General features: G+C 37.9%; 3 protein-coding genes, 1 long non-coding RNA gene and 1 other non-coding gene across 5 annotated transcripts; 2 read left to right on the top strand and 3 right to left on the bottom strand.

The window, feature by feature from the left end:
- Positions 1–925: 925 nt before the first annotated feature.
- On the bottom strand, positions 926–3,585 carry LOC141914093 (uncharacterized). The gene is made up of 5 exons (XM_074805372.1): positions 3,567–3,585; positions 2,600–2,781; positions 2,370–2,471; positions 1,879–2,066; positions 926–1,348 (listed from the first exon to the last, which is right to left on the bottom strand). The coding sequence occupies exons 2-5, from the start codon at positions 2,655–2,657 to the stop codon at positions 1,148–1,150; spliced, it is 549 nt and encodes a 182-aa protein (XP_074661473.1). The 5' UTR covers positions 2,658–2,781; positions 3,567–3,585; the 3' UTR covers positions 926–1,147.
- A 1,424-nt stretch (positions 3,586–5,009) lies between these two features.
- Positions 5,010–7,059, bottom strand: LOC141914113 (uncharacterized). Its single transcript, XR_012620705.1, has 3 exons — positions 6,999–7,059; positions 6,525–6,692; positions 5,010–6,049 (listed from the first exon to the last, which is right to left on the bottom strand). It is a non-coding gene; the product is annotated as an uncharacterized LOC141914113 (long non-coding RNA).
- Positions 7,060–8,225: 1,166 nt separating this feature from the next.
- LOC141914004 (isochorismatase domain-containing protein 1-like) lies at positions 8,226–10,170 on the top strand. The gene is made up of 5 exons (XM_074805248.1): positions 8,226–8,391; positions 8,570–8,617; positions 8,785–8,949; positions 9,343–9,459; positions 9,645–10,170. Exons 1-5 carry the CDS (start codon positions 8,233–8,235, stop codon positions 9,789–9,791), a joined length of 636 nt encoding a protein of 211 aa, XP_074661349.1. The 5' UTR covers positions 8,226–8,232; the 3' UTR covers positions 9,792–10,170.
- A 1,224-nt stretch (positions 10,171–11,394) lies between these two features.
- Trnaa-agc (transfer RNA alanine (anticodon AGC)) lies at positions 11,395–11,467 on the top strand. Its single transcript has one exon. It is a non-coding gene; the product is annotated as a tRNA-Ala (tRNA).
- Positions 11,468–14,558: 3,091 nt separating this feature from the next.
- Positions 14,559–22,795, bottom strand: LOC141914017 (uncharacterized). The gene is made up of 5 exons (XM_074805263.1): positions 22,684–22,795; positions 20,257–20,539; positions 19,838–19,979; positions 15,570–15,704; positions 14,559–15,492 (listed from the first exon to the last, which is right to left on the bottom strand). Exons 2-5 carry the CDS (start codon positions 20,479–20,481, stop codon positions 15,152–15,154), a joined length of 843 nt encoding a protein of 280 aa, XP_074661364.1. The 5' UTR covers positions 20,482–20,539; positions 22,684–22,795; the 3' UTR covers positions 14,559–15,151.
- Between the last annotated feature and the right edge of the window lie 1,574 nt (positions 22,796–24,369).

The following is a 24,369-nucleotide window of genomic DNA, read 5'->3' as shown; positions in this document are numbered from 1 at the left end:
GAAAAATCGAAATTCTCAGAGCAATGACGCTACAATTGTTGTGAGTTAACGGTAACGGTTTGTCGAGATAAAGAATTTCATTAATAATAGCAAGACGTTTATTGGAGATTGACAAAAAAGTTGTTTTTTTTAAACTGATAGAAACGCTGAAATAAACGGACATTCTTTTACTATAAGTTGGATAACAGATTTGACGGAGTTCAAAATGATTGCCGAGGTGGGAAAAATATTTTTCGAAAATAATTTTTTTCCTCAAAACATAGTAATTCAGTGAACGAGGAATTCAAAAGATAAATGAACAACTTGTCTTGGAGGTTGTTTCGGGATAGTTATATCCGAATGTAGTCTATTTACTGCTTACAGTCAACTGACGCCGCCATTTTTGCAAGTGACGCTATTTACCGAACGAAACCGACAAATATATCATCCTGATAGTCCATGCTCATTTCGATCAAAAAAGTTATGCTGTTCTACTTCTACGTTCTATAATTGCTATCGTGCAGGTTTTCATATAACTACACGTGCTATATTTACTGGACTAATCCCTCGGTTTGGGTCGGGTTGATGAGATGCAGCACTCGGGTAGAAATACATCCAGGATGATTGATGGAGAATTTTGTTGGAGAAGTTTCATCCAGGAAGGTCAAGGTTAGAACAAAATCAACCAAAAGAAATAAAACAAAAACTGAAATAATTCTCATGCATTTAGCGATTACTTTTACTTTATCGCGTAAAAATGAATGTAAAAATTTCAAATAAAAACATAAAATTTGAATAGAAATATTAATTAATTGATAAATATAATTGAGAAAATTACAAGATTATGATTTGTACATTGAAAAATGAAACGAAATTCTTGAAATATTAAATATGAATTAAAATCGATTAATTTGAATTATTTAGATAAAAAAAATCGCTAATCAAGATAAATTCGACATAGAATGAAAGTGATATGAAATAAAGCGCTGGTAACAATAGTGTGTGTAAATCTATTGAAATCTGAGCCTATGCAAAACTGAATTAATCAAAAATTGAAATAGCAAACTCAACTCGGGTTGAGTTACTCACCTAACAATAAGCCTAAAAAGCAATATACATTTCAATTTCCGGTAGGGGGCGTGCGAGTCGAATTAACAGAATCGATTATTTAAACAATATGAAATAACAGAAAAACCGCCGAGTAAATCATCATATTCATCGTAAAGGTGGCAGCACTGTTACACATGTTGAAATCTTCACAGCAGAGCACCTTGACCTTCTTGTCACCGACCAGCCACTTTTCTTGGCATTTACCAGGATTCTGAGGCATACAACCTTTGATAACCAGACTTTTTTTGTACATGAATTCCTACAAAATGGAAAACAAACCAAATCTGTAAAAAAACATAGTTATAATAGCGATGTGAGTTATGAAATCTTTAAGTGCATTTTCTCTCGAGCTTCTGTTGAGGACCACATGGGCCACATGGGCACCACGCAGCGAGACTTGGTCCAAAACCATTTGACAAGGTTGGAAGTCACCATTTTGATAGGATAACATTTTTCGGTATGGCCGTTTTTTATCATTAATTTTTTTATATATCTATGAGGCTTATTTCGACATATTTCACCGGTCCATGGATTTCTGCTTGATTCTTGGAGATTTGTCTCATCTCGGACACGCCTCTCAGGAGAGAAGCCTTCACCCTAGATACCCCTCTCAGGAGAGAGGCCTCCACCCCGACACGCCTCTCGGGAGAGGGGCCTCACTCCGGATACCCCTCTCAGGAGAGGGGCTCCAACCGGGACACACTTTTCCTGGAGAGGGGCCTCACCCCGGAATCCCTTCCCTGGCGAGACACGACCCTCCCAGACGGAACCGTAATGCTCTACACTTACCACGCATTCATGTTTTTTGGGGCAGCTGATCCCGATTATGTTATCCATAAAGAACTGGTACCTATCATTGTTAAGTTCCATGGAGTCAGACTTTCGATCATCATCGTCCCATATAGTGCGCGTGCATTCCTTGGTGAAATATGGCTGTTTACCAGTTCCGTTTGCGGTTTTCCAATCAAGCATTCCAACTGAAGTAAAATTGAAAAAATTGGTTAGACTCGTGCTGGGGAGTAGGAGGGGGCTCATGCTATGAGTATCACTACTCGGCACGGTTCTGCGGCAGTGTCCCGCATGATGGTTCTAATCCCCGTAAGGATGTGGGGCAGGGGATCTTCACTGACACAGGATCCTTGCTATCACGCGCGATCCTAACTAAGTCCGGGATTTCCTATAAAAACAAATCTCATTATCGATGTGAAATAAGAAGATGTTGAATTTCTCGCTGCTGACCGACACAATGAATAAATAATCAAAATATAGTAACAACTTACGTTCGTTTGCAAATTTTTTCACATCATTATAGTAGGCCTGATTGCTGGCATCATGGTAACCACAACTGGCACAGGTGAGATTATCAGGACGACCTGCAGTGCCTGAAAAATAGAATTCCAACGTATCAGAACTGAGGAAATGTGAATTTCCCTGATCACAACCTCTTAGGGTTAATCAAATTATGAACAATTGCTTCGAGGGCTGAGATATATATTGAATACAAACTTACCCTGAGCTAACAGAACCAGCAGAAGTGCTGCAACCGTAATAAACTGTATCAGTTCCATCCTGTCGTCTTTTGAAGTTTCAGCAATTCCACTGACGCCACCGATGGATGATCTTTGTAGCGACTTCGAACCACAAACTACTGTCGATGAGGCGGATTGAGAAAACCCGAAGATACCGTTTGGGCTTTAGAAGAATTAATCCAAGCATTTGGGGGTAATGGCTGAACAAGATAAAGAATTCATTTATTTCATATGTGTTTGGTTCATATGATCAGTTGGTCCGGTTACCGTGTGAGCTTCCAAGGAATTCGTATTAATTCTGAAAATCGGTCCAGGTAACAGGTTTAAATGAATTCATTCGCATAAGCAATCAAACTTTTCTGCCAGGTGTCGAGCCAGTGTAGAACTCCAGGAAACCAATATTGATTGCATTTTAAAACTAATCAAAGACTTGCCTGTCAACAAAGCTTGCGGTCCTGGGGCCGGTTGCATAGTCATGGCTTAGACTTAACACCAGTCTAAGACTAACTTAGTTCTATAGCCAATCTAACCACTTAAGACCAGTCTTAAGATTTAAGAACACTTTTGGACTTAAGTCACGGCTGTGCAACTGGCCCCTGATGGCATTACAAATCAGATGCTCAAACTATCTATCCGCTACGCATCACCTTTTAATTGCTGGACTTTTTAATAACTTAATGGCAAAGGAAACTTTTCCATCGGCGTGGAAATTAGGTATTGTCACTGCAATTTAAAAAAGGGGATTGATCTGATCCTAATAACTATAACTACTCAGCACCCTATCAAATTGTTCGAAAGAGTCCTATGTGATCAATTATAATTATTTCACATTTAAACTCACACGATTTATTGTATTCTAGAGAGACTGCTTCCAGTTCCACAGTTCCAAGTTAAGATTTAACTATGAGTTAGCTCATTGAAAATGAACTAACTTTAAATCTAACTCACGATATAAACGATATCACTATATTCCTCAATCGATCTTGAAAATCCAAATGTTGGTAACCGAATACTTTTGAATGATCTTGAATGGGTGTCTCGCTTGAAACTTGATTTTAAAGTTTGTAAAAGCTATGACCTAACTTTTTCAAAAAAGAAGTAATATATTATACGATCAATTGTATCTGCGTGACAACCCGATACCAATAGTAAATAAACATAAGCGCCTTGGATTTATTATTGGATTAAAAACTTTCATTCGAAGACCATGTTAGCTATGTGTATGAAAAAGTTTTAAGATGCCTAAACCTTATTAAATCACCGTCTTATAAACTTAAATCATCACATCTAGATACTATCTATAAATCATTTATATATCCTCATTATGAATATTGTGATATCATTTACAATAGTGCTCCTAAAATAATATCTTTACAAAAGCTAGAACGTTTAAGGCAGCACTATTGGTGTCGGGTTGTATACATGGTTCAAAATACAAGTAAATGTTTTAAATGTACTCTACTGGCAAATCTACTGGCAAACTTTGTCATCAAAATGGCACGAGCTGCTACAGTTACTTATGTATAAAGTATTTAAATGTAATGTAATGTAATTTATTTCATCATCAATTATAAATACAAATAGAATTTATATAATAATGAATAATAGGAGATTGACAAAAGAGTTGTTTTTTAAACAGATAGAAATACTGAAATTAGCGGACATTTTTTCTCATAAGTTGGATAACAGATTCGATGGAGTTAAAATGATTGCCGAGGCGGTGAAAATATTTTTCGAAAATTATTTTTTTCTTAAAATCATTGTAATTCAGTGATCGAGAAATTGAAAAAACAAATGAACAACTTGACTTGGAGGTTGTTTCGGGATAATGATATCCGAAATTACTGCTTACATTCATAACTGACGCCGCCATTTTTGCAAGTGAAGCTATGTACAGAACGAAACCGACAAATATATCATTCTGATAATCCATGCTCATTTCGATTAAAAAAGTTATGTTTTTACAAATGGTTTTAGCAACGTTTGGCAACTTTGAAAATCGGAGGCAACAAACAATCCTCATGAGGTACCAAACACAATATTCAGGAGGCACCAAACACAATCTTCAGGAGGCACCAAAACACTATCCTCAAGAGGCACCAAACACAATCCTCAGGAGGCACCAAACACAATCCTCATGATATTAAGCGAAACTACTTTTAAATTCTATAATTTCTATCGTGCAGGATTTCATCACTACACGTGCTATATTTACTGGACTAATTCCTCGGTTTGGGTCGGGTTGATGAGTTGCAGCACTCGGGTTAGAAATACATCCAGGATGATTGAGGGAGAATTGTGTTGGAGGAGTTTCATCCGGGAAGGTCAAGGTTAGAACAAAATCAACCAAAAGAAATAAAACAAAAACTGAAATAATTCTCGTGCATTTAATTAAGCAATTATTTTTACCCTATCACGTGAATATGAATCTAAATATTTCAAATAAAACGAAACGAAACGAAATTCAATAAAGTTTGAATTAAATATTGATAACTTGAATGAAAAAGTACTGAATTTAATCAATAATATTGTGAAGATTACAAGATTGATGAATTTACATGTTAAAAAAAGATAAAAACTAAAATCTTCAAATCGGAAATATTTGAATTAAAAATTGATAAATTTGAATCTCCTGACAAAAGAATGAATAAATAATCAGATATAATTTTATATGATATGGAAGAGATATTGATTTAATCGCTCGTAACAATAATGTGTGTAAATCTATTGAAATCTGAGCCTATACAAAACTGAATTAAACAAAAAAGAAAGTCAAACATGTCAAAATAAATAACATTTACGAAACAAAATCAAATTGATTGAATTCGAATCAAAATTTTAAACATATGAAATAAACGACTCAACTCGGACTGAGTTACTTTTTTAATACTAAACAGAGTTGAAATATTGTACTGCAACAAACAGACTGTAAAAACAAATTCGTTCGATATTTCTAGAATGACACTGTTTGCCGTGTACGTAAGCATCTAATATGAAACTCGAATCGGGACAGAAAGAAAAGCGATCAATAATTAGCCTTAATGTTGATTGCAAAATTCGTAAATTTCTAAGCATGAACACAAATTATTTACTTCTAATATGAAAAACGATCTTCTAAAATATAAATCCGATCATTAATTTAATCATTCGTTTAAAACCAAGCCAAAAAAGCAAAATATGTTTCAATTTCCGGTAGGAGGCGTGCGAGTCGAATTAACAGAATCGATTATTTAAACAAAATGAAATAACAGAAAAACCGCGGAGTAAATCATCATATTCATCCTATAGGTGGCAGCACTGTTGCACATGTTGATTTCGTCACAGCATTCCACCCTGACGTCCCTGCCATAAATTTCCACATCACTTCGACATTTAACATATTTCTCGGGCATACAACCTTTGATAACCAGAGTTTTTTTGTACTGGAATTCCTGTGAAACAAAATATATTAGCAAAAAAACATAGTTATAATAGCGATGTGAGTTATGAATCTGTAAGTGCATTTTCTCTCATGATTTTGTTGCGGGCCACATAAGCCACAAGGGCACCACGCAGTGAGACTTGGTCCAAAACCATTTGACAAGGTTGAAAGTCACCATTTTGATAGGATAACTTTTCCGGTATCGTCGTATTTCATCATCGATATTTCTTATATCTATGAGGCTCATTTCAACATATTTCACCGGTCCATGGATTTCTGCTTGATTTTTGGAGATTTGTCTCATCTCGGCCTCCAACTCCGGTACACTTTTCCTGAAGAGGGGCCTCACCCCGGACACCCTTCTCAGTAGAGAGGCCTCTAACGCGGGTACACTTTTCCTGAAGAGGGGCCTCACCCCGGACACCCCTCCCTGGCGAGAAATACCCCTTCCAGATGAATCCCTATATGTAATGTTCTACACTTACCACGCATTCGTGATTTTCGGGGCAGTCGATAGCGATTATTTTATCCAAGAAGAACTGGTGCGATTTTCAGCGGTTGAGTGGTATCATCCCATATACTTTCCATGCATTTCTCGTGTAAATATGGCAGTCTACCAGTTTTGTCTGCGGTTTTCCAATCAAGCATTCCAACTGAAGTAAAATCGAATAGATTGGTTAGACTCGTGCTGGGGAGTAGGAGGGAGCTCATGCTATGAGTATCACTACTGGTCACGGTTCTGCGGCAGTGTCCCGCGTGATGGTTCTAATCCCCGTAAGGCTGTGGGGCAGGGGATCTTCGCTGACACAGGATCCTTGCTATCACGTGCGATCCTAACTTAGTGCGGGATTTCCTATAAAAACTAATCCCATTATCGATGTGGAATAAGAAGATGTTGAATTTCTCGCTGCTGACCGACACAATGAATAAATAATCAAAATATAGTAGAAACAACTTACGGCCATTTGCAAATGTTTTCACATTTTCATAGAATGCCTTATCTTTGCTGTCACAATAATAGTAAATACAAGCGGCACAGGTGAGATTAGCAGGACGACCTGCAGTGCCTGAAAATTAGATTAAAACGTATCAGAATTTAGAGAATGTGATTTTCCTGATCGAAACCACTTAGGGTTAATCAAATTACGAACAATTGCTTCGATAAAATGTTTTCGTAAAGAACTGAAATATACACAATATGTATATTGAAGTCCTTAACAAAAAAACTTTAACTTACTTTGAGCTAAGAGAACCAACAGAACTGCTGTAACCGTAATAAACTGTATCAGTTCCACCCCCTCGTCTTCCTAAGTCCAGTGACGAAACCGTTTAGATGATCTCTGTAGCGACTGTTACCACAAGAGTTTGAACCACAAACTGATCAGTCGGATTGGAGATTTATATATTTTGACTGAAGATACCGTTTAGGCTGCTAAAGAATTCGTATTATATTATCTGGATATTGGGGGTAACGGCTTCGCGAAATAAAGAATTCATTTATGCATCTGATTATTACAAATAAAATGAATTAATCAAAAACACAATAAACGCTATGAATAAATTTTCGATATATTTCTCAACTTTCATCACACGAATTGAGTGATATTACATAGTTTGGAGATTGGTAACGGTTTTAACGAGATTATGACTTAAATTTATATGCATTATAACAATTAAAATGAATTAATGGAGAATTCAATTCTAGTCTAGATAACTTTTATTATATTTTTCAATTTTCTTTATTGCATCTTGTTTGTAGGCTAAAAGGCGTTGCTAACGAAGGCCAGCATTAATGCCAATCCCACTGAGTTTAAAAGTTGACCCGGCCGGCCGCTTCTACTGCATAACATATTTCAAACTCGTGATCAAGCGGACAGTTGTAGAAATGAACTGATTACGACCCGAACGATTAGGAGAAACAAGGTGTTATTTATTAGACTAAATCACTAACAACCCGAACCGAACCGCAAATGCACGCCGTCGTGTTCAATATAGTACATTTGCATTGAATTTGTCAACTGTACCGTGCTGCCACCTTGCAAGATCGAAAACAATTTTGCAAATATTTTCTATTATTGACAGCACGCTAATTGACTTCTGAAATTATTATGTCCCTGCGTTTATAAATATTCGTTTTATTCCTGGTAACTTCTTGATTTCTATTCGCATTACGGGCACAACAGCGCAGATCACATGACCAGTTCCGTGGACAAAATGGCGGCGCCCATGTCGGTAGAATATTTAGGAAATTTAGAACCGTCCCGTACGGCCGTGTTTATGTGTGACATACAGGAAAGGTTCCGGCCGTCTATCAAATATTTCAATGAAATTGTGGAAATCTCTAAAAGATTGGTGAGGACATCAAATAACACGTCGAATATGGGTTCGAACTGTGCACAACTATTGAATCTCTCCTTTCCCCCCTCTCTTTCTCTCCCTCTCCGGCTCTCCCTCTCCCCCTCTCTCTCTGATGAGTCTAAGTCCTCTCGCTTGACTCTTCTGATCATTTTTGTCTCTGTTTTTTTTTTAGACTGAAATGACGAAGATTTTAGAAATTCCACTCATCGTAACTGAACAGGTAAGCGAAAGAAAATTCACAAAAGTTTAGCGCTGTAAGTAGACCATTTCATCGTTACCTCTGGTGGTGGTGTGAGATTTTCTTTGAAATTCCTTGAAAACTTCTTATATCCAGAAATGACTGATCTGTAGTCAGTACACATAATCAATAGTTTATCGTTTCTACAGTATCCTAAAGGATTGTTGCACACGGTCGCCGAGTTGGACATCTCACATGCCACAGGCGGTGTCGTCGAGAAAACTAAATTCAGCATGATCGTACCTGAGGTCGAGGAAATAATGAAAACTATTTGCGATGGAAATTTGAAATACGTCGTTCTTTTTGGTGTCGAGGTTTGTTGAAACCATTTGTTAATTTTTTCCAAAAACCGGTCTCTGAGACTTTCAATAAGTTATGCAAGGTATTGTGAGCCTTTCTTGATACCGTATTGAGGGCTAGGCTGGGCTGAAGTGAACCTGGGTTAGGTTACAGCATGTTGGTTGTAGGTTCGGGTTTGGTTGAAGGATTATGGGCCTAACTCAGTGGAACTAGACAAATTCCTGGACTGCGAACTGAGGCCAGCTGCTGCTAGTGCTGCTGCTGCTGCCGCTGCTGCTGCCAATCTATCAGATGCATTTAACTTTAAATCTTCCAGGATTCCTTCTTGACTGCAAACTTTTAGACCTAACTGCAAGATGTCTCACAATCTCATGTCAACCTATAGTTCGTTTCAAATTAAATTTCAGACGCACGTGTGCATACAACAAACTGCTATCGATTTGATGTCGAAAGGCATTAAAGTTCATATTGTCGCTGATGCGACGTCGTCAAGATTTCAATCAGATCGACTCATCGCATTCGACGTAAGAAAATTGGCTGCATTTCCTCGAGTCCTCGATATATTTAATATATCTATTGATTATTATTATCATTATTTTGACCATGTCTGTACGGTGGTGCCGTCTGACCGGAAAACTAAACATTAATATCTGGGAATATAATAAATCTCACCTTATCTCTCTCTCTTTTATCGGTTGTATATTTGTAGAGATTACGCCAGTTCGGGGCTATTATTACCACCAGCGAATCGGTCCTGTTTCAACTACTCGGCGATAAGGATCATCCACATTTCAAACAGATTCAAGCCCTCGTGAAAGGCGACACACCCGATACTGGACTCTTACATAGATCGTAATAAATTGCTACTATGAAATAACTTGATATTTGTTAATACAGTCAAACCCGTTTAGTCCGGATTTTTGTCCAATCCGGACTATATTAATTGCAGTTTATTTGTTTGATTATATACAAGAAAATGACTCAATCCGGATTTCTCGTAGACTGGATGAACTTTGTTGGTCCCAAAACATTCTACTGTAAAATCATCGAATAACTGTTAATTGTGAACATGACTGTGTTAGACAGCTGTCGTGTTAAATGTTCGTTGTAAATGTGCATGTGCAGTATAGTCTCAGCCTTCGTGATGTACATTTACGTCGATGTTGCTTTGGGTGTCACTGTATAGAGTATCTAACTTGCAATTCTGTACTTAGAAAAAATATATTGAAGTATACTTGTAATAAAGTGGTTTGTGTTGTAGATTCTTTTCAAAGTTTTTTCTTACGAAACTTCAAACCTTGAATTGGAACAAATAACATTTAGAGGACAACAAGGATAGATAGAGATGGAGCCTAAAATCATATCCCAAAACTGTGGAACTGGGTTCAGAGTCAAATCAAACCCACACAACTGTGGAACTGGGTTCAGATCAAATTAAGTCACGCAACTGAGGAAAGGACAATTGCTACACAAGTGTTGTGGACCTTGTATGCACCAGGTAAACCCCTCACTAGTAAATCTCACTGAAGAGAATTGCTTATGATTTATCATTTCACTTATCACATTTACTAGTTACATAATTCAGATAACTAAATCTCTAGTTAGTGTCATTACTAGTGTTACTTAGTACAGAAAAATCGATATTTAGTTTGATTGGCATATTGTCCACTTGTAACAGTGCTATCCACTTGAATTAAGCGCTGATAATGTCAGTACTTTTTTGATATTCTGCGCCTTAACAAAAACAACAATATATCCTAAATACCGCAGCAGTGTCAGTGCGCTACTGTCAAATAGTTCCAAAGATTGATATTTGTGTCATCTTTACTTGATTTGTTATTTAGGCCTACCAGATTAGCTTTTGCGTTATGAGTACAGAGTGCGTGGTTAATTAAGAATATATCACATCTATAAAGACGATCATATATGTAAATAATCTTTTGACTGAGGAATTGTGTTTAGATAGATTCGGTATTATTCTTGAAGATGACTAAATTTAGGATTAGAACTAAAAGAAATATTTCGGACTCTTTGATCAAACACTTGTGCATCGGAACAGGGAAAACGTAACTCCCGAAAACGTTTGAATAATCGATAAATTGTTTGCTCGTTAGTGAAAATGAGACTTCGTTCCTGCTGTTTTTTGCTACTGCTGTCTTTCAATCTCTGGATATTCAACCGTTTTCATTACGATGATTTCTTTTTACAACTTCCAGAATTGTTAATCGAATTAGAAGTCCCACAATTCAAATTTTATGACGAAATAATTTATTAAAATGAACCCACATAATTTCGGCTGAAATTCGCAGTTGTTGGATACCCTTTAGGAGACATTGAACTCCGTAACACAAATGCTCCCTACGCAAATTGCTTCTATATAAAATTTGACCATTTTCCCTTTTGTGAACAAAACATGTGGAACACAACAAAATACGCCCAACACGACATTTTTTGTCACTGGGGAACTAGCTCAGATGGTAGAGCGCTCGCTTAGCATGCGAGAGGTACCGGGATCGATGCCCGGGTTCTCCAAGGCATTCTTTTTTGTCAAACCCCAACAACCCCAGTGAGGAGGACAGACCAAGTCGAGACACCCAGTGGTTATTATGACAGCGGAACTACAAATCGTGGGGCACCTTTTTGAACTTCGATATGTTTTGTTTCAACCCGGAAGAAAGGCACTATCCTAAAGCCCGATTCTACCTAAAAACACTCTGCTATGATATTCTAATAAAGCCAAGTTGAATACTTCATAACTTGTATCAGGTGAATCTGATATCAAAGAAATTTACTTTTTATCTATTTCTAATAAATTCTAGATTTACCAAAAATAGACAAACTAATCAATGCGCATGCGCTATTCAATTAACAACTTCTCGTGTAGTCTGAGAAATTAATTACCTTCCAATAATTCAATTTCAGTTATCTTTACTTCTTAGTATTTTTGCCGCTCACTCCTCTGTCTCTCCTCCTCTCCCTCCTCTTCTCTCTGTCCTCTCCCCCTCTCTTTCATCGCCTCCATAGTATTTTTCTACTCTGGAAGATGATGGAAATGTCAAACGGCAACTTTGTTTTACAAAGAAGGGATTTATAAGGCTTCTGTCCCCACTCAATGTTCACACGTCGTCTCCGTGTATTTTGTTATAGTAGGTTTCTTCGTTTTCAAGAGTTTGTCCTAATCGTAGTCCTAATCCCGTAGTCCTAATTGTAGTCCTTAACCCAGTCCTAATCGTAGTACTAATCCCGTAGTCCTAATTGTAGTCCTTAACCCAGTCCTAATCGTAGTACTAATCCCGTAGTCCTAATTGTAGTCCTTAACCCAGTCCTAATCGTAGTACTAATTCCCAGCGCCCAGTTTCACAAAAACGTTCAACTCTCAAATCGATTTAATTTCTTCATTACTTCAGATTATCTTAAATCGATTCGGGCTTTAATCATTTTTATGAAACTGGGCCCCGGGTCCTAATCCTTAAGTCCTTATCCTTGTTCGTTTGTTAGGAACACATGTTTTTCCATATTGCTTTTTACAATTTTAACTTCGGTGCCAGCCATGCAAGGTATACAAACTAGACGAAAGACCCCCTATCTTATCGGCCTCAATCTACTCTCCCCTTTCTGATATCCCCTCTTCTCATTCATTCAATCACCATCTAACTCTCCCCCTCTCGTTTCTGTCTAGACTGGCAGACATAAAAGTCACAATCGAATGTCACCTTTCAACAAAAAATGGACAACTTCATATCGGCTTTTAACATCTCCGCAAGACAAATCTCTTACAGCGTTTTTAGGCCTTGGGCTTCACGTAAAGCTTCACCGCTGCTTTGCATGGGCGTGTCTCCTAACGCATTGCGGACAACGAAAGTAACAAAGCATTTAAAAAGATTAATTGGATTTTATTGAGGAAGCCTCCAAAAAACTTTTTTTTTGCGTTCAAAGAAAATTCAGTTATTCAATTCCATTCACTTTTGAGATACACAGATAAAGGGTTTCACAAAGATTTTTGACAGGATATTCTAAAGAGATAAAACACGGATAAAATTAAAGCCTTCGTTGAAAAATCTGGATAAAACCAAAGAGAACACTTCGCATTAAGGATTACCGATATTCAACTAGATGTATTGTAAATTTTCCAGGCTATCATCGATCAATGTTTTTGATATTTTGATAGTTTCAATTCCAACCGAACCGTAACCAATCGACATTAGATATTTTGATATTTTCTATGCCTTACAGTCAAAGTCCGTTATATTGCCAAGCTGCAACTGTTGGGATCGCAATGGCAATCATGGCGCTATAACGAAATTGACAGCGTTTTAAAGAAAGGTATTCTCATTGAATTTAAGCAAATTTGTTCGCTGGAAAATGATGGCATTGTAAGCAAACTTTTACTGAAATTCCAATAAAACCGCAACCAATCCACAATAGATAATCTAGGTTTGCTGGTATTTTTATATTTTCTTTATCGTTTGGCCTATATTTTTTTAAAATCCGAAATCAAGTCATACCACTGACGAGTGCATTCAAGTACGAATATTATACCGCGTTGCAAAGTTCGAGGGTTCGCTAAACGATTTTTAATTATTCTCCCCATGATTTATTTGTTCGTGACGCGAATCCGATAACACGAAAAAAAGTTATGCGCATGCGTGTTCGCTGGTTAGTTTTTGTTTGTGGTATCTTTGTTTATTTGTCGACACGACCACGGTTCAAAAATCAACGGTGTAACTCTGGACCCATTTCCACAGTTGTGTGGGTTTAATTTGTCTCTATGAATCCAGTTCCACAGTTGTGTGGGTTGTATTTGACTCTGAACCCAATTCCACAGTTGTGTTGGTTTAATTCGTCTCTATGAATCCAGTCCCACAGTTGTGTGACAGATTTAATTTGTCTCTGGATCCGAAAGATCTTCAAAAATACGTATCACGTGTGGCGACGTTTTTGCTGTCGTCCATAACGACATCAGCAGATGAGTGGGGAGAGAAGATAGTTAGTAAAGTCTGGGGCATTGGGAGTCGTCTGCGATTAACGCATGCGGGTGATACATCATAGCAGGTGTAGTTATTAACGGCCGGAGGTCGCAGACGATTCCCTGTCCGCGTGTCTGGCTGTTTAATTAATAAATAGATTATGAATCAAAGCAATAAATGCGACTTTTATTGGGAGCCGAAGAAAATGATAACATAAACATCACGCGCCGACCCGTTTTTTTTTTTTATTTAAAAAGGTGAATATTTCCGTTGCGTGGAACCACAGAACACAGGGTGGAAACTCAGAACACGGGGTGGAACCGTTTAAAAGACGAACACAGAGTGGAAACTCAAAACATCACAGGTGGAACTCCTTGAAACGACAAAAGACTATGACAACCCAGTAAAAAGTGTTCAGCAATATTTCAGTGAAGTAAAGAAGTATGCATCGTGAGAAATCAGTGATCAAAGGGGTCTAAGACCGAGGGTCATTTAAACAAACTTCCTTTGCAAAACCACTGGAAATGAGTATATTCAAGTTGGAATTCTAAAACCTACAGCGAACAAACCTCTGATCGGAGAATTATATACCATGTACTCTGAAAAGCGATTTACATTTTTAAACAACTTTATTTCATTTATCAACAGATGAAATGCTTCTGCGGAGTCCATTACACAGTACACAATATATAACAAATAACCATATTACACCCAGTGTCCAGTTCCACAGTGGAACTTGGTTCCCATATACAAAACTGTGGAACTGGATCCGCGGGCCATACATACCTATCTAATTGATATGATAGCTACATTTATTAAGTAGAATGATATGTAAAATTAATACATCGGCAGATTATTGATTTATTTAATAAAGTCATATTTACATATTTACTCTCCATTCGCAGTGAACCGCAGGATCAACTGGACAGAGGAACCGCCCCACAACCTAACCGACTGTACCACCCACACGTGGAGGTTGCATTGCTCCTAAATTCCACTGCAAATTGAGAGTTTCTTTAAACATTTAATACTCAGTTCATTGACATTTAATGTGTTTTCTAAGGCACGAAATAAATCGATATCGACACAATAGTCAGAATACTGTTTTATGTGACAAGTAACGCCCTCTTTATCTCTACGCAGCACCGCGTGAGGCCTCGTGAGCTACAGTCCTTCCCGAAAACTAGGACTATCGGATCGGTGCACTGAAAATGGGACATTTTCAAAGATAATACTTTTTTTTCGGTGATTAATGGTCTTTTTCTTTGTCGTGCGATTTCACCTCTTCATACGGGTACTTCATACGCGATAGGTCGGTGGCCGGCTCGATAACCGTGGCGCCACCTATATTAGCACGTGACTCGTAACACGTGTATATAGGTGGCGGTGGCGGGTACGCGTTACCGGCAGTCACCAGTTGGTGATGCGACGCCGGTGGCCAGGAGACAGTGGAAAGCTGATGCGGCTGCGTGACCGGACCGGGATCGCCGAGAGACGGACGCGGACCGATCGAGGGCGGGGGCCACGGAAGAAATGGTTGGTAGAGACCGGACGAGTCGGAGGCGCTGCTCGACGGAGCTGAGGGTGAAACTGAAAAAAAAATAAACACAACGAACCCTTAACAACATTAAGTGCTGCCATCTTCCGGCTGTTAATGTGATACGTACCTTCTCTGAGTTTCTGAATGGCCAAACTGACGTCATCGTGGCAACTATTTAACACGTGCACGAGGAAAGACGTCGGCAGTTCAGGGAAGAATTTCGACAGCATTTTTAAACGACTCGTTGTACGCGTGGTCTCTTCTGGAAAAAAAACGAAGCAAAATTGGTAATTAATGATGTTATCAGTGGAATTATGGAAGGTGCAATATCTTCTGGAAGAGTTTGTTTGCCGTAACCGTTTTATGGAGATCAAAGAGATTTCTGTAGAACCGGCCATTTATATCACGTGATTCTCGTTAACTTCAATGAAGCTGTGATTAAAATGCATGCTAATCATTAAAATGCATATTAATCATTTAAATGTAACTAATCATTGCTGATGATGTAAGGGGTTAGGGACGCAACAAATGATTATAAATCAAACCAATCAATAAAGGAAAATAGAAATCTGTTTCATTCCGTGTTGGTTTGACCGGTAGGTGTGATCGGTGGGTTTGTTTAGGAAAAACAACAAATAAATATCAATGATCAAACCGCTCAAAGGAACAATTCTTTCCCTATTTCAAGACGCCCGCTGCTGGGAAACTCTAAGTAAAAGGAAGCATTTCAAACCCTTCTTATTCTTCGATTGGCCCAATGTGTCATAATCACGGTTAATGATTTTTGATCGACATTCCTGGTGATGACTTGTAGGAAACAACTATTAGAAATCAAACCAAAGAGGAAGAAATCTTCTTTCTTCTTATTTCAAGATCAAAATGATAAACGCGATCTCTTCGCTTCATTGACAGTCAGCGTGAATGTAACTGATATCACACGTTAACGGACCGATAACCTTGGCAACCTTGTATCAAAACATCGTCTAATTAGAGGTGTCTAATGACACGTCGTCTGACGGAGTGAACATATATATATATAAATTCGGTCTCGTCTGCATTCTCTTAACAGCCGCGTCTGTTGTGACTTGACAAAATCCAAGGTCGTCGGTCGGCTGTCAGAATCCCTTTAGGTCAAAATACCCAATCCCACGGGTATGCACAGATAGAAATCCCCATTTTCGATTTTTAAATAATATTTTCCGAAGCAAACTATCAGGATTAAGTCGAAACGTCGAATAGGAATTAACTACAAGCAAAAAAAAATAAACATTTCAGATTATTTTTTTCTCTTGCCCCAAGTTGTGTTAAAACCGCCTTTCCGATTCTATTGACGACTTTGTGAAAAGAAAGATTGTTCGAGTTTATTTCAAAAACGTTACTTTGTACCAAGTTTCACAATAAAATCATTCTCCATTTTCTATTCTAAAATCTTCCCGATAACGCCGGGTACATTGTTAAAAAGGCCCCGTTTACATTCCAAAGCGTTATTTTGTAACGAAACGATAAAATGAATAGCGACACATCTCTTAATGTGTAGACACCATAAACTACCGCACACGTCTGAGCCGTCATGTTGAAAATAGATAAGGCTAGAAAAATTGGATGTCCTGTTTCTTTTCATTTCTGCAGAGTTTGAAAGTTGACCCGGTAGACCGCCTATCTACTCTGCTGTACGCGGTACATGACTTTGTTTTAAAAACACGATCAAGCTAAAAATAACAGACCCGACATCTATGGGAATGAACTGATTATATCCTTCTTTGCAGTTTACAAAATGAGCGAACACGGCCTAGGAGAAACAAGGTATCATTTTTTCTCAGCCTAAATACCCCACTTTTTATGAGAACCATTTTCAAACAGATACTGTGTAACTCAATAGATCAAAAGATTCGAGGACTTTGAAAAGAGCAAACACTAATAAGATATAGCATTCAACCGCGAGATAAGCGCCACAACCTAATTTTCTGAACGCATTTGAAACATGTTGCTTTTTCTGTCAAGCGCTGCTGATTTATTGTACGGGACAACGTTTTTGAGCGAAAATCTCCCGATTTGAAAAAAAAGAACGGTCTATAGTTCAACAGGATGTGAGTAATTCAATCAGATTTGGAGACTATTATAGCCACGATCTTTCTTGTGAGTCTTACTTTTTCGAAGCAAGCCTTCGTTCTTGTACTTAAGCTTGATGCAGAACAGGGGTCTTGGTTGATGATGAAATTGGAACGATGTTAGTTTTAAAGTTCTATGCTGTGTAGGATGTGCTTTGATATTTGGTGCTCAAGAGGCCAAGATGGGTTGGGTTAGAAGGCTCACCTGCTTGGGTTGGTGATGATGATTTCATATTAAGCATCTTGTTTACAGAAATGGATCATCAGAATTTAGTTCGCCTTGAGATGGGTCATTAGCACTGCGATATAATGAGTCTTAATATTGGTTTTCTTTATTTACCAGCATTAGCGGCGTTAACAATGGATAGCCTCGTGGATATCATGGGCTTGTTGGACACCGGTCACGGCCATGGGCTACATATGAATGTGAAGCTAAATGTACATAATATCCACACAATCAGACTGATGTACGATTCAAAGATGTGTTGGGTTATAGAAGAAGGCTCTCCTGATAGGGTTGGTGATGGTGGTTTCATATTTAGCACCTTGGCTACATAGAAATGGATCATCAGAATTTGGTTGGTACGTTGGAAACGTATGTACATTTTGGGCTTATGTTTATAGAATTTAGAGCGGTCAACCTTGCGCATTCATCATTCGCAATTATTACCACTTTTGTAGCGAACAGGCGAGAGTCGAAGTCGAAGTGAAATTTGTTAGTTTTGAAGGCTATAGTATAACCATTCTCCGGTTCCGGGGTCGCTACGGCGGACCTTGTTTATTTCCGTAAGCCATGCGAGGATTTCTTTTTTACGAAGTTGGATTGAACTTTGAAAGTCTGTTGCCATTTAAAGAGTATATCCGTACATAGAATGTTTTATTATGTAATAAAATAAACGACATGAGTCAAGAGATGAAGGCGACGCAAACTGAATTATCTGTTGCAGATTTTGAAGCGTGGGATCAAAATGTAGTCGAAGCAAACTGAATTATCTGTTGGCCGTTAGAGCTAAGTAAACTTTGATTCGAAATATTTGGTTAAAGGTTAACCAGTGGATAGTTGACATAGTGAAAATTAAAAGTTCATTGTCACTATCAGGGACTGCAGTTGCTCAAAAGTTGGTTAGACTTAACCAGTGGATAGTTGACATAATGACAATTGAAAGTTCATTGTTAATATCAGGGGCTGCAGTTGTTCAAAAGAGTTAACCAGCTGGGTCAAATCTCAAAAGTTGGTTGGACTTAACCAGTGGATAGTTGACAGTCAATTCAAATTTCATTGTTACTATCGTTACCGCAGCCCCTAGCCGTTGAATGGAAGGCAAAACAATTTCTGTGTTGCATCATTTGGTGATTCAGGGGACTTTTCCTAATTTTTTGACTTGGTCAAAAGTCAAGAGTTAGTCACCTTGGCTTTAACCTGTTTTACTATTTTTGTTATTCAGTTTTTAAAGCATTTTATCACCCGTTTCCAAAATGTTCTTTTTTATTTCCCGAAATTACAAGAGAATTCGTGTTTAATTTCTCCTGGGCCTGTATGAAAGAAAGACCGCTGTCAAGAAACCTTCATAAATCTTCTCGATGCAATAACAATTACAACGCGGATCCCTTTGTTATTTTTCTTTAAGGCGACGTGCGCAGAAAACAAACAATCGAGACATGTAAGTAATTTTGTTGCCAGACAAGTTCCTCCTAAACTCGCTGATTTAATGCCATAGCTGAAATACCATTCACGATGTAAATACTATTATCGTATATAGTTACATTGTTATTTTGGCCTATAGGCTAACCGATACCAGATACGGGATGCCGCCTTATCATCATGACGAATTTGACCGTCTCAAAGGTCCATTGACGATACACAACCAAGCAGTTGAGATTAAAATAGTTAATCTAAACCATCGGCTATTCAATGAACAACCATCTTCAATTTTTTACTATCACTAAACTCCATGGCCCGGTTCCACAGTTGTGAGTTAGAGTTCACTCAGAGTTAAAGTCTGTTCATCTTCAATGTTTTAACTCTAGAATCAAATTTAAATCAGAACTGTGGAACTGGGCCACTTATGTTCCGCGTTGCGTTCACGACGTTTTTATAAATTTCGGAAGATTTCCATCGATTAAGTCGCATAGCAGCCATCTTTGTATTTTCTCAAATTTGTGTAAGAATTCATATAGCTGCTATAGCGGCCATCTTAGTTTTTAAGATATATATTAAAGAGGCCAAAAATTTGGCTCTGATCCTACTGCGAATATCAAAGCAACCTGCTACCCCTCGGGAACTCACCTTGGGTGATACAGTTGCCGTGTAAGAGGGCCAGTCTTTTCAGTTTCGAGGGTGAGAAGGTGGTATTTTCCGAAGAAGCAGTCCCACCGTCTAAAGTCGATATGGGTATGGGCACACACAATCCCATCGCTACTTCCTGTTCCTGGAAATATATCCAGCAAAAAAAATCTAAGCATCATTCTAAACCGATGTTATGCCACAGAACGTTAAATGATAAAACCCACTAGGTGGCGTTTAAGTGACATTAAATTATTTATACGAGTTAGCTAGTCCTGTCCCCTGGTGTTCATTACAATTCATTGAAATGCAACGAAACACAACTAGGGGGCGCTATCAGTTGGGTTTTCCCCATCTAAGAATCCTATGTTGTTACATTACTAGTGTTAACACTGACAGACAAATATCGAATCTATAATTACCTGTTGCCGTCGCAGCGCCACCTGGGCCGCCATTACTCGTTGTCGCTCGTTGATCAATAAACATTTCACGCAGCGACAGTCGCGCCACCTACAGTAGCGCTTATGTCCTTTCAGTTCGGCTATCACGCCATGGTTTCGACATCTAGAACATTTTGGAGAACGCAGACGCTTACTGGCAGCGCCACCTGCAGCGTTGGTTATCACTGACGTAACATCTTTCGGCATTGTTACCGCCGTAGTTATGGCAACGGTGGTGTTGTCTGATTGAAGACTCGACAATCACCTGTAAAAAACGTAACGTAACGTAACAAGCGTAACGATGCCGTAAGATCAAATGACGTTCATAGTTTTGGAACGTTAGAGTCCCTCGACTGAGTAATCAATCAACCAATGGCTGATTTTTATCATAGCACGTGACACTATCGGGGAGAATCTGATTGGTTAACAGTTAGGCAAACGATATGTTTTAAACAGTTGGTTACAATGTATATAAAGATCGGTTGTTTGAGTGGGTAGCGCACACTTCCAGCGGGGTGTGGCACACGTCTCGTTAGGTGTCGCACACGGAATGTGAAGGTATCGCACACTGAATGTAAAAGGTACATTTTATATTAGTTTAGGAAAAAATGTGTGATCATGAATTTACTGTTTGACAGTAAACCTCTAAATCCATTTGAACAGTTCGAGCTTAGTATTATTGCAGCATTTCCATTTCTACGTCTCTTGTTGAGTCCATCTATTTTTAGACTCTTACCAACACGCTCACGATTTACAATTTATATTTTCAGGTCGAACCCGATTCAGATGCCAGTAGCGACACATGTTTAAAGAATGATTTAGGAGATGTAGCTTGCTGTTTGAGGGAGTGCCGTTTGGAAAAAGTTCAACGTCATGTTTTGATGTGCACGCGAAATGTTGTTACTAAAACAGATTCTTTAGAGCGCGTTACACCACCGGACGAAATCGTGTTTGGCTTCATTAGTCTATAGTGGCAAAATAATGTAACAGTGGTCTCGACAGTGGAAATATTTTGGAGGAGAACGCCATAGTAGTGGCTAGGATTGGCATAGCGACGCATGGGTTCCGATACCATTGGATATTTAGGAAAATAAAGGCCAAAATAGCGACAATGGCGAAAAGAATGATTCGACTTCTAAAGACATAGGTCTGGAAAATGAGGCCTTTAGTTGATGGCAAACCACGTCATGGTTTCGACGTCTTAGATATTTTGGAGAAAAACGAGGCCTTGGATTTTAGTTTGTCGCAAAAAACGTCATGGTTTCGAAATCTAAAGATCCCGGCCTGAAAAATGAGGCTTTCGATTTTTAGTTAACACGTCATGGTTTCGAGATCTTAAATATTTTGGAGGAAAAAACAGAATTAAAACACCTTGGATTTGGGTAAATGGCAAACAAACGTCATGGTTTCGAAATCCAAAATACAAACATATTTTGGAAAATTTAAGGCTAAATATTGAGCCCTTTGAATTTGCGTTTTGGGCTTAATGCACGTCATGGTTTCGACATGGAAAATATTTTGGAGAATAAACTGAATTTGGGCAAACCACGTCATGGTTTCGATATCTTAGATATTTTGGAGAGTAAACAGAATTTGGGCAAACCACGTCATGGTTTCGATATCTTAGATATTTTGGAGAGTAAACAGAATAAGGGGTTTGCATTTTTGTCAATGGCAAAAACGTCATGGTTTCGAATCTAAATGTTTGCTTTTGTTTGTAAATATCGGATATGCATAATCTATGCACAATATTAATTTATTTCATTTTTTGAAAAATCGATAATAAACTTTCTTCTGTGAAAATCTGTTCGTTTTTTTTTTCTTTTTGAAATTCTATGATGAAACTCTTACACTTTCGATGGCCTTTTAAGCAGAATAGGCCTATTACTGAAAATTCAAAACTTTAAAACAAACATGTCGAATATATACCAGGACCCAGTTCATTGAGTTAAGATAAGGGCCGTACCAAAAAAGGGCAGGAAACCCGAAAAAGGGCAGTTCTATAAGACATAACAATTAATATGTACAAAATATATACAAAAAGGGCACTTTCCCAAAATGTCTGGGTCCCTCTGCTAGGTATGACCGTGAAGATGTGACTCATCAGAAAAATCAACTTATTTTAAATCAAGTTATGTTTTAACTTTGAGTCAAACTTTAACCTACGGCTTAGAACTGGTTCCGTAGTCGTCGGATACCAGCCGATAAACCCCTCAACCTAACTGGTTCTGTCACGACAATATGGATGAAAACCATGGCAATAATTCTTACGTAAATCGAAATTTAAAATCTTACCACGAATCATTTCGCCCCGACGTGGGACATGCTATAGGTGATACTGACCGGTACCAGAAGTTCGAGAATGATAAAGTGGAAGAGTAAACAAATGAAAGAAAACAAAAAACTTACGTTACTAAGCTCCCGTGATGTCATCGATGAAAAAACGGTTCCGATTGTTGATCGATCAACTTGTTCAAACGAGAGAAAAACCGTTAGTGATTATCGATCGGTATCACGTCAGCGCATAAAACTGTGATCAACTTTTTTTAACATCGCGCGCAACGACGTCTGGCGGCATTTACAGATAGTAATTCCCAGCGACTACTAGCGGCAGTGATGGAAATGACGGTACGTGCTTTTCGGGTGCAAGCACTCGTTCGCCATCTGGTGGATGAGCAGGTTATAAATAATGCATGGGACTAGCGCAGCGAATGTTGAACATGAAGTCTTGGTTGTATTACACCGAGAAACCGATAGATGGCGATTGCATCGATATTGGTATCAAAGACGACCAGTGCGTTGAGCTGTCACTGGGAACGTTTCATTATTCACCCGATAGATGGCGATACAGTACAACGTATTTATAGAAGTATTGCTGAAATTTGTCATTTTGTAAATGCTTGCTCTGCAAATATCTCTTGGAGGTGATGAATGTAATAAAAATCTTAAAAATTCATCAATTTCATTTCATAGACTACGAGATATTTTTCGATAGGAATTTGTACATAAACGAGAAACTGGCTAAAAAAACAGAAAGGGTCCTACCTGGTTTTCAGAATACTGGCACTAGAAAACTAAAAACAAATAAGTTCTACCTAATCGTGAGAATACATGTAGCTTCGAATCCGCGGTCTGAGGAAAGATGTCCTCTGTATGTTCCCCATTTGGTGGTCGTGGATACATTTCGACCATCCCGATCTCTTTTTTGGGTTATCGCCATTGTATCACACGGTCCGGTGCCTTCTCGGTAGAAAATATCACCATCTTAAAGAAATCTGAATGTATATAAAAACAAAAATTGTCTTTAATGGCGCAAAAAGGACTCTTTTCAACGTCCCTCAAAATCCTTATCAGGCCTACATAGAACTGGTCCATATTTTGAGTCCCAATTCTGTATTTGTCAATATTATTATCAACGCCCTGTACCTTATCAACGCCCTGTAACGTATCATTATTACTGCCAAAAGGCAGAGGCAGAAAAATTCAACCGGCCTGAAAATTATAATTTTTTCTATGAAATAATTCTCCTGAAAGCCCCAAATGTCTCGCGTCAAGGGATTGAATGCGCGTATACAAAAAATAATATAAACAATGTAGAAATAATATGAATAATATAGAAATGATCTAGATAAAATAAGAATTATATAAATGATTTAAAAAATAATATAAATGATACGAAAATAATGAATATAAGAATAGTAAAAATAATACAAAAATAAAATGAACAATTGAGAAATTATACAGATGAAATAAAAACATTTTAAAAAATATGAAAATGATAAAAGAATGATTGACTTTTGGTTCTTTTTTTCATTTCGAATAAGTTTTTTTTCAGATAAGAAAGATATCAGAAATATATAAACGACAGACGAAGTGCTGCATGGCTTGTTTTTGAGCACGTTCCTACAGATATAAAACAGAAAAGACACAGGAAAAAGTAACTTATCAATCTTAATTAGGGCTGGGTACTAAATCTTCTGTTTATTTTCATATATGGTGTATATATCATTATAATAAATAAATTAATAAATTATATATTATACCACCTTACAGAGTTAACATAAATAAAGAGCGTTATTAGAAAGAATTGGAGAA

The sequence above is a fragment of the Tubulanus polymorphus genome, chromosome 12, assembly GCF_964204645.1.
Source record: "Tubulanus polymorphus chromosome 12, tnTubPoly1.2, whole genome shotgun sequence".
NCBI lineage: Eukaryota > Metazoa > Nemertea > Palaeonemertea > Tubulaniformes > Tubulanidae > Tubulanus > Tubulanus polymorphus.
The sequence above is the reverse complement of the archived record's forward strand: the minus strand, read 5'-3'. Positions and strand labels throughout refer to the sequence as shown.

Bases quoted from the DNA above. Each gene is read 5' to 3' on its own strand.
- LOC141914093 (XM_074805372.1), bottom strand. From the start codon at position 2,657: ATGGAACTGATACAGTTTATTACGGTTGCAGCACTTCTGCTGGTTCTG. The intron at 2,067-2,369 runs GTAAGTTGTTAC...ATTTTACTTCAG, and splicing joins GAAAAAATTTGCAAACGAAC to TTGGAATGCTTGATTGGAAA. The intron at 1,349-1,878 runs GTAAGTGTAGAG...TCCATTTTGTAG, and splicing joins CCAAAAAACATGAATGCGTG to GAATTCATGTACAAAAAAAG.
- LOC141914004 (XM_074805248.1), top strand. From the start codon at position 8,233: ATGACCAGTTCCGTGGACAAAATGGCGGCGCCCATGTCGGTAGAATAT. The intron at 8,950-9,342 runs GTTTGTTGAAAC...ATTAAATTTCAG, and splicing joins TCGTTCTTTTTGGTGTCGAG to ACGCACGTGTGCATACAACA. The intron at 9,460-9,644 runs GTAAGAAAATTG...GTATATTTGTAG, and splicing joins ATCGACTCATCGCATTCGAC to AGATTACGCCAGTTCGGGGC.
- LOC141914017 (XM_074805263.1), bottom strand. From the start codon at position 20,481: ATGCCGAAAGATGTTACGTCAGTGATAACCAACGCTGCAGGTGGCGCT. The intron at 19,980-20,256 runs GTAATTATAGAT...ATATATTTCCAG, and splicing joins TGGCGCTGCGACGGCAACAG to GAACAGGAAGTAGCGATGGG. The intron at 15,705-19,837 runs GTGAGTTCCCGA...TTTTTTTTCCAG, and splicing joins CGGCAACTGTATCACCCAAG to AAGAGACCACGCGTACAACG.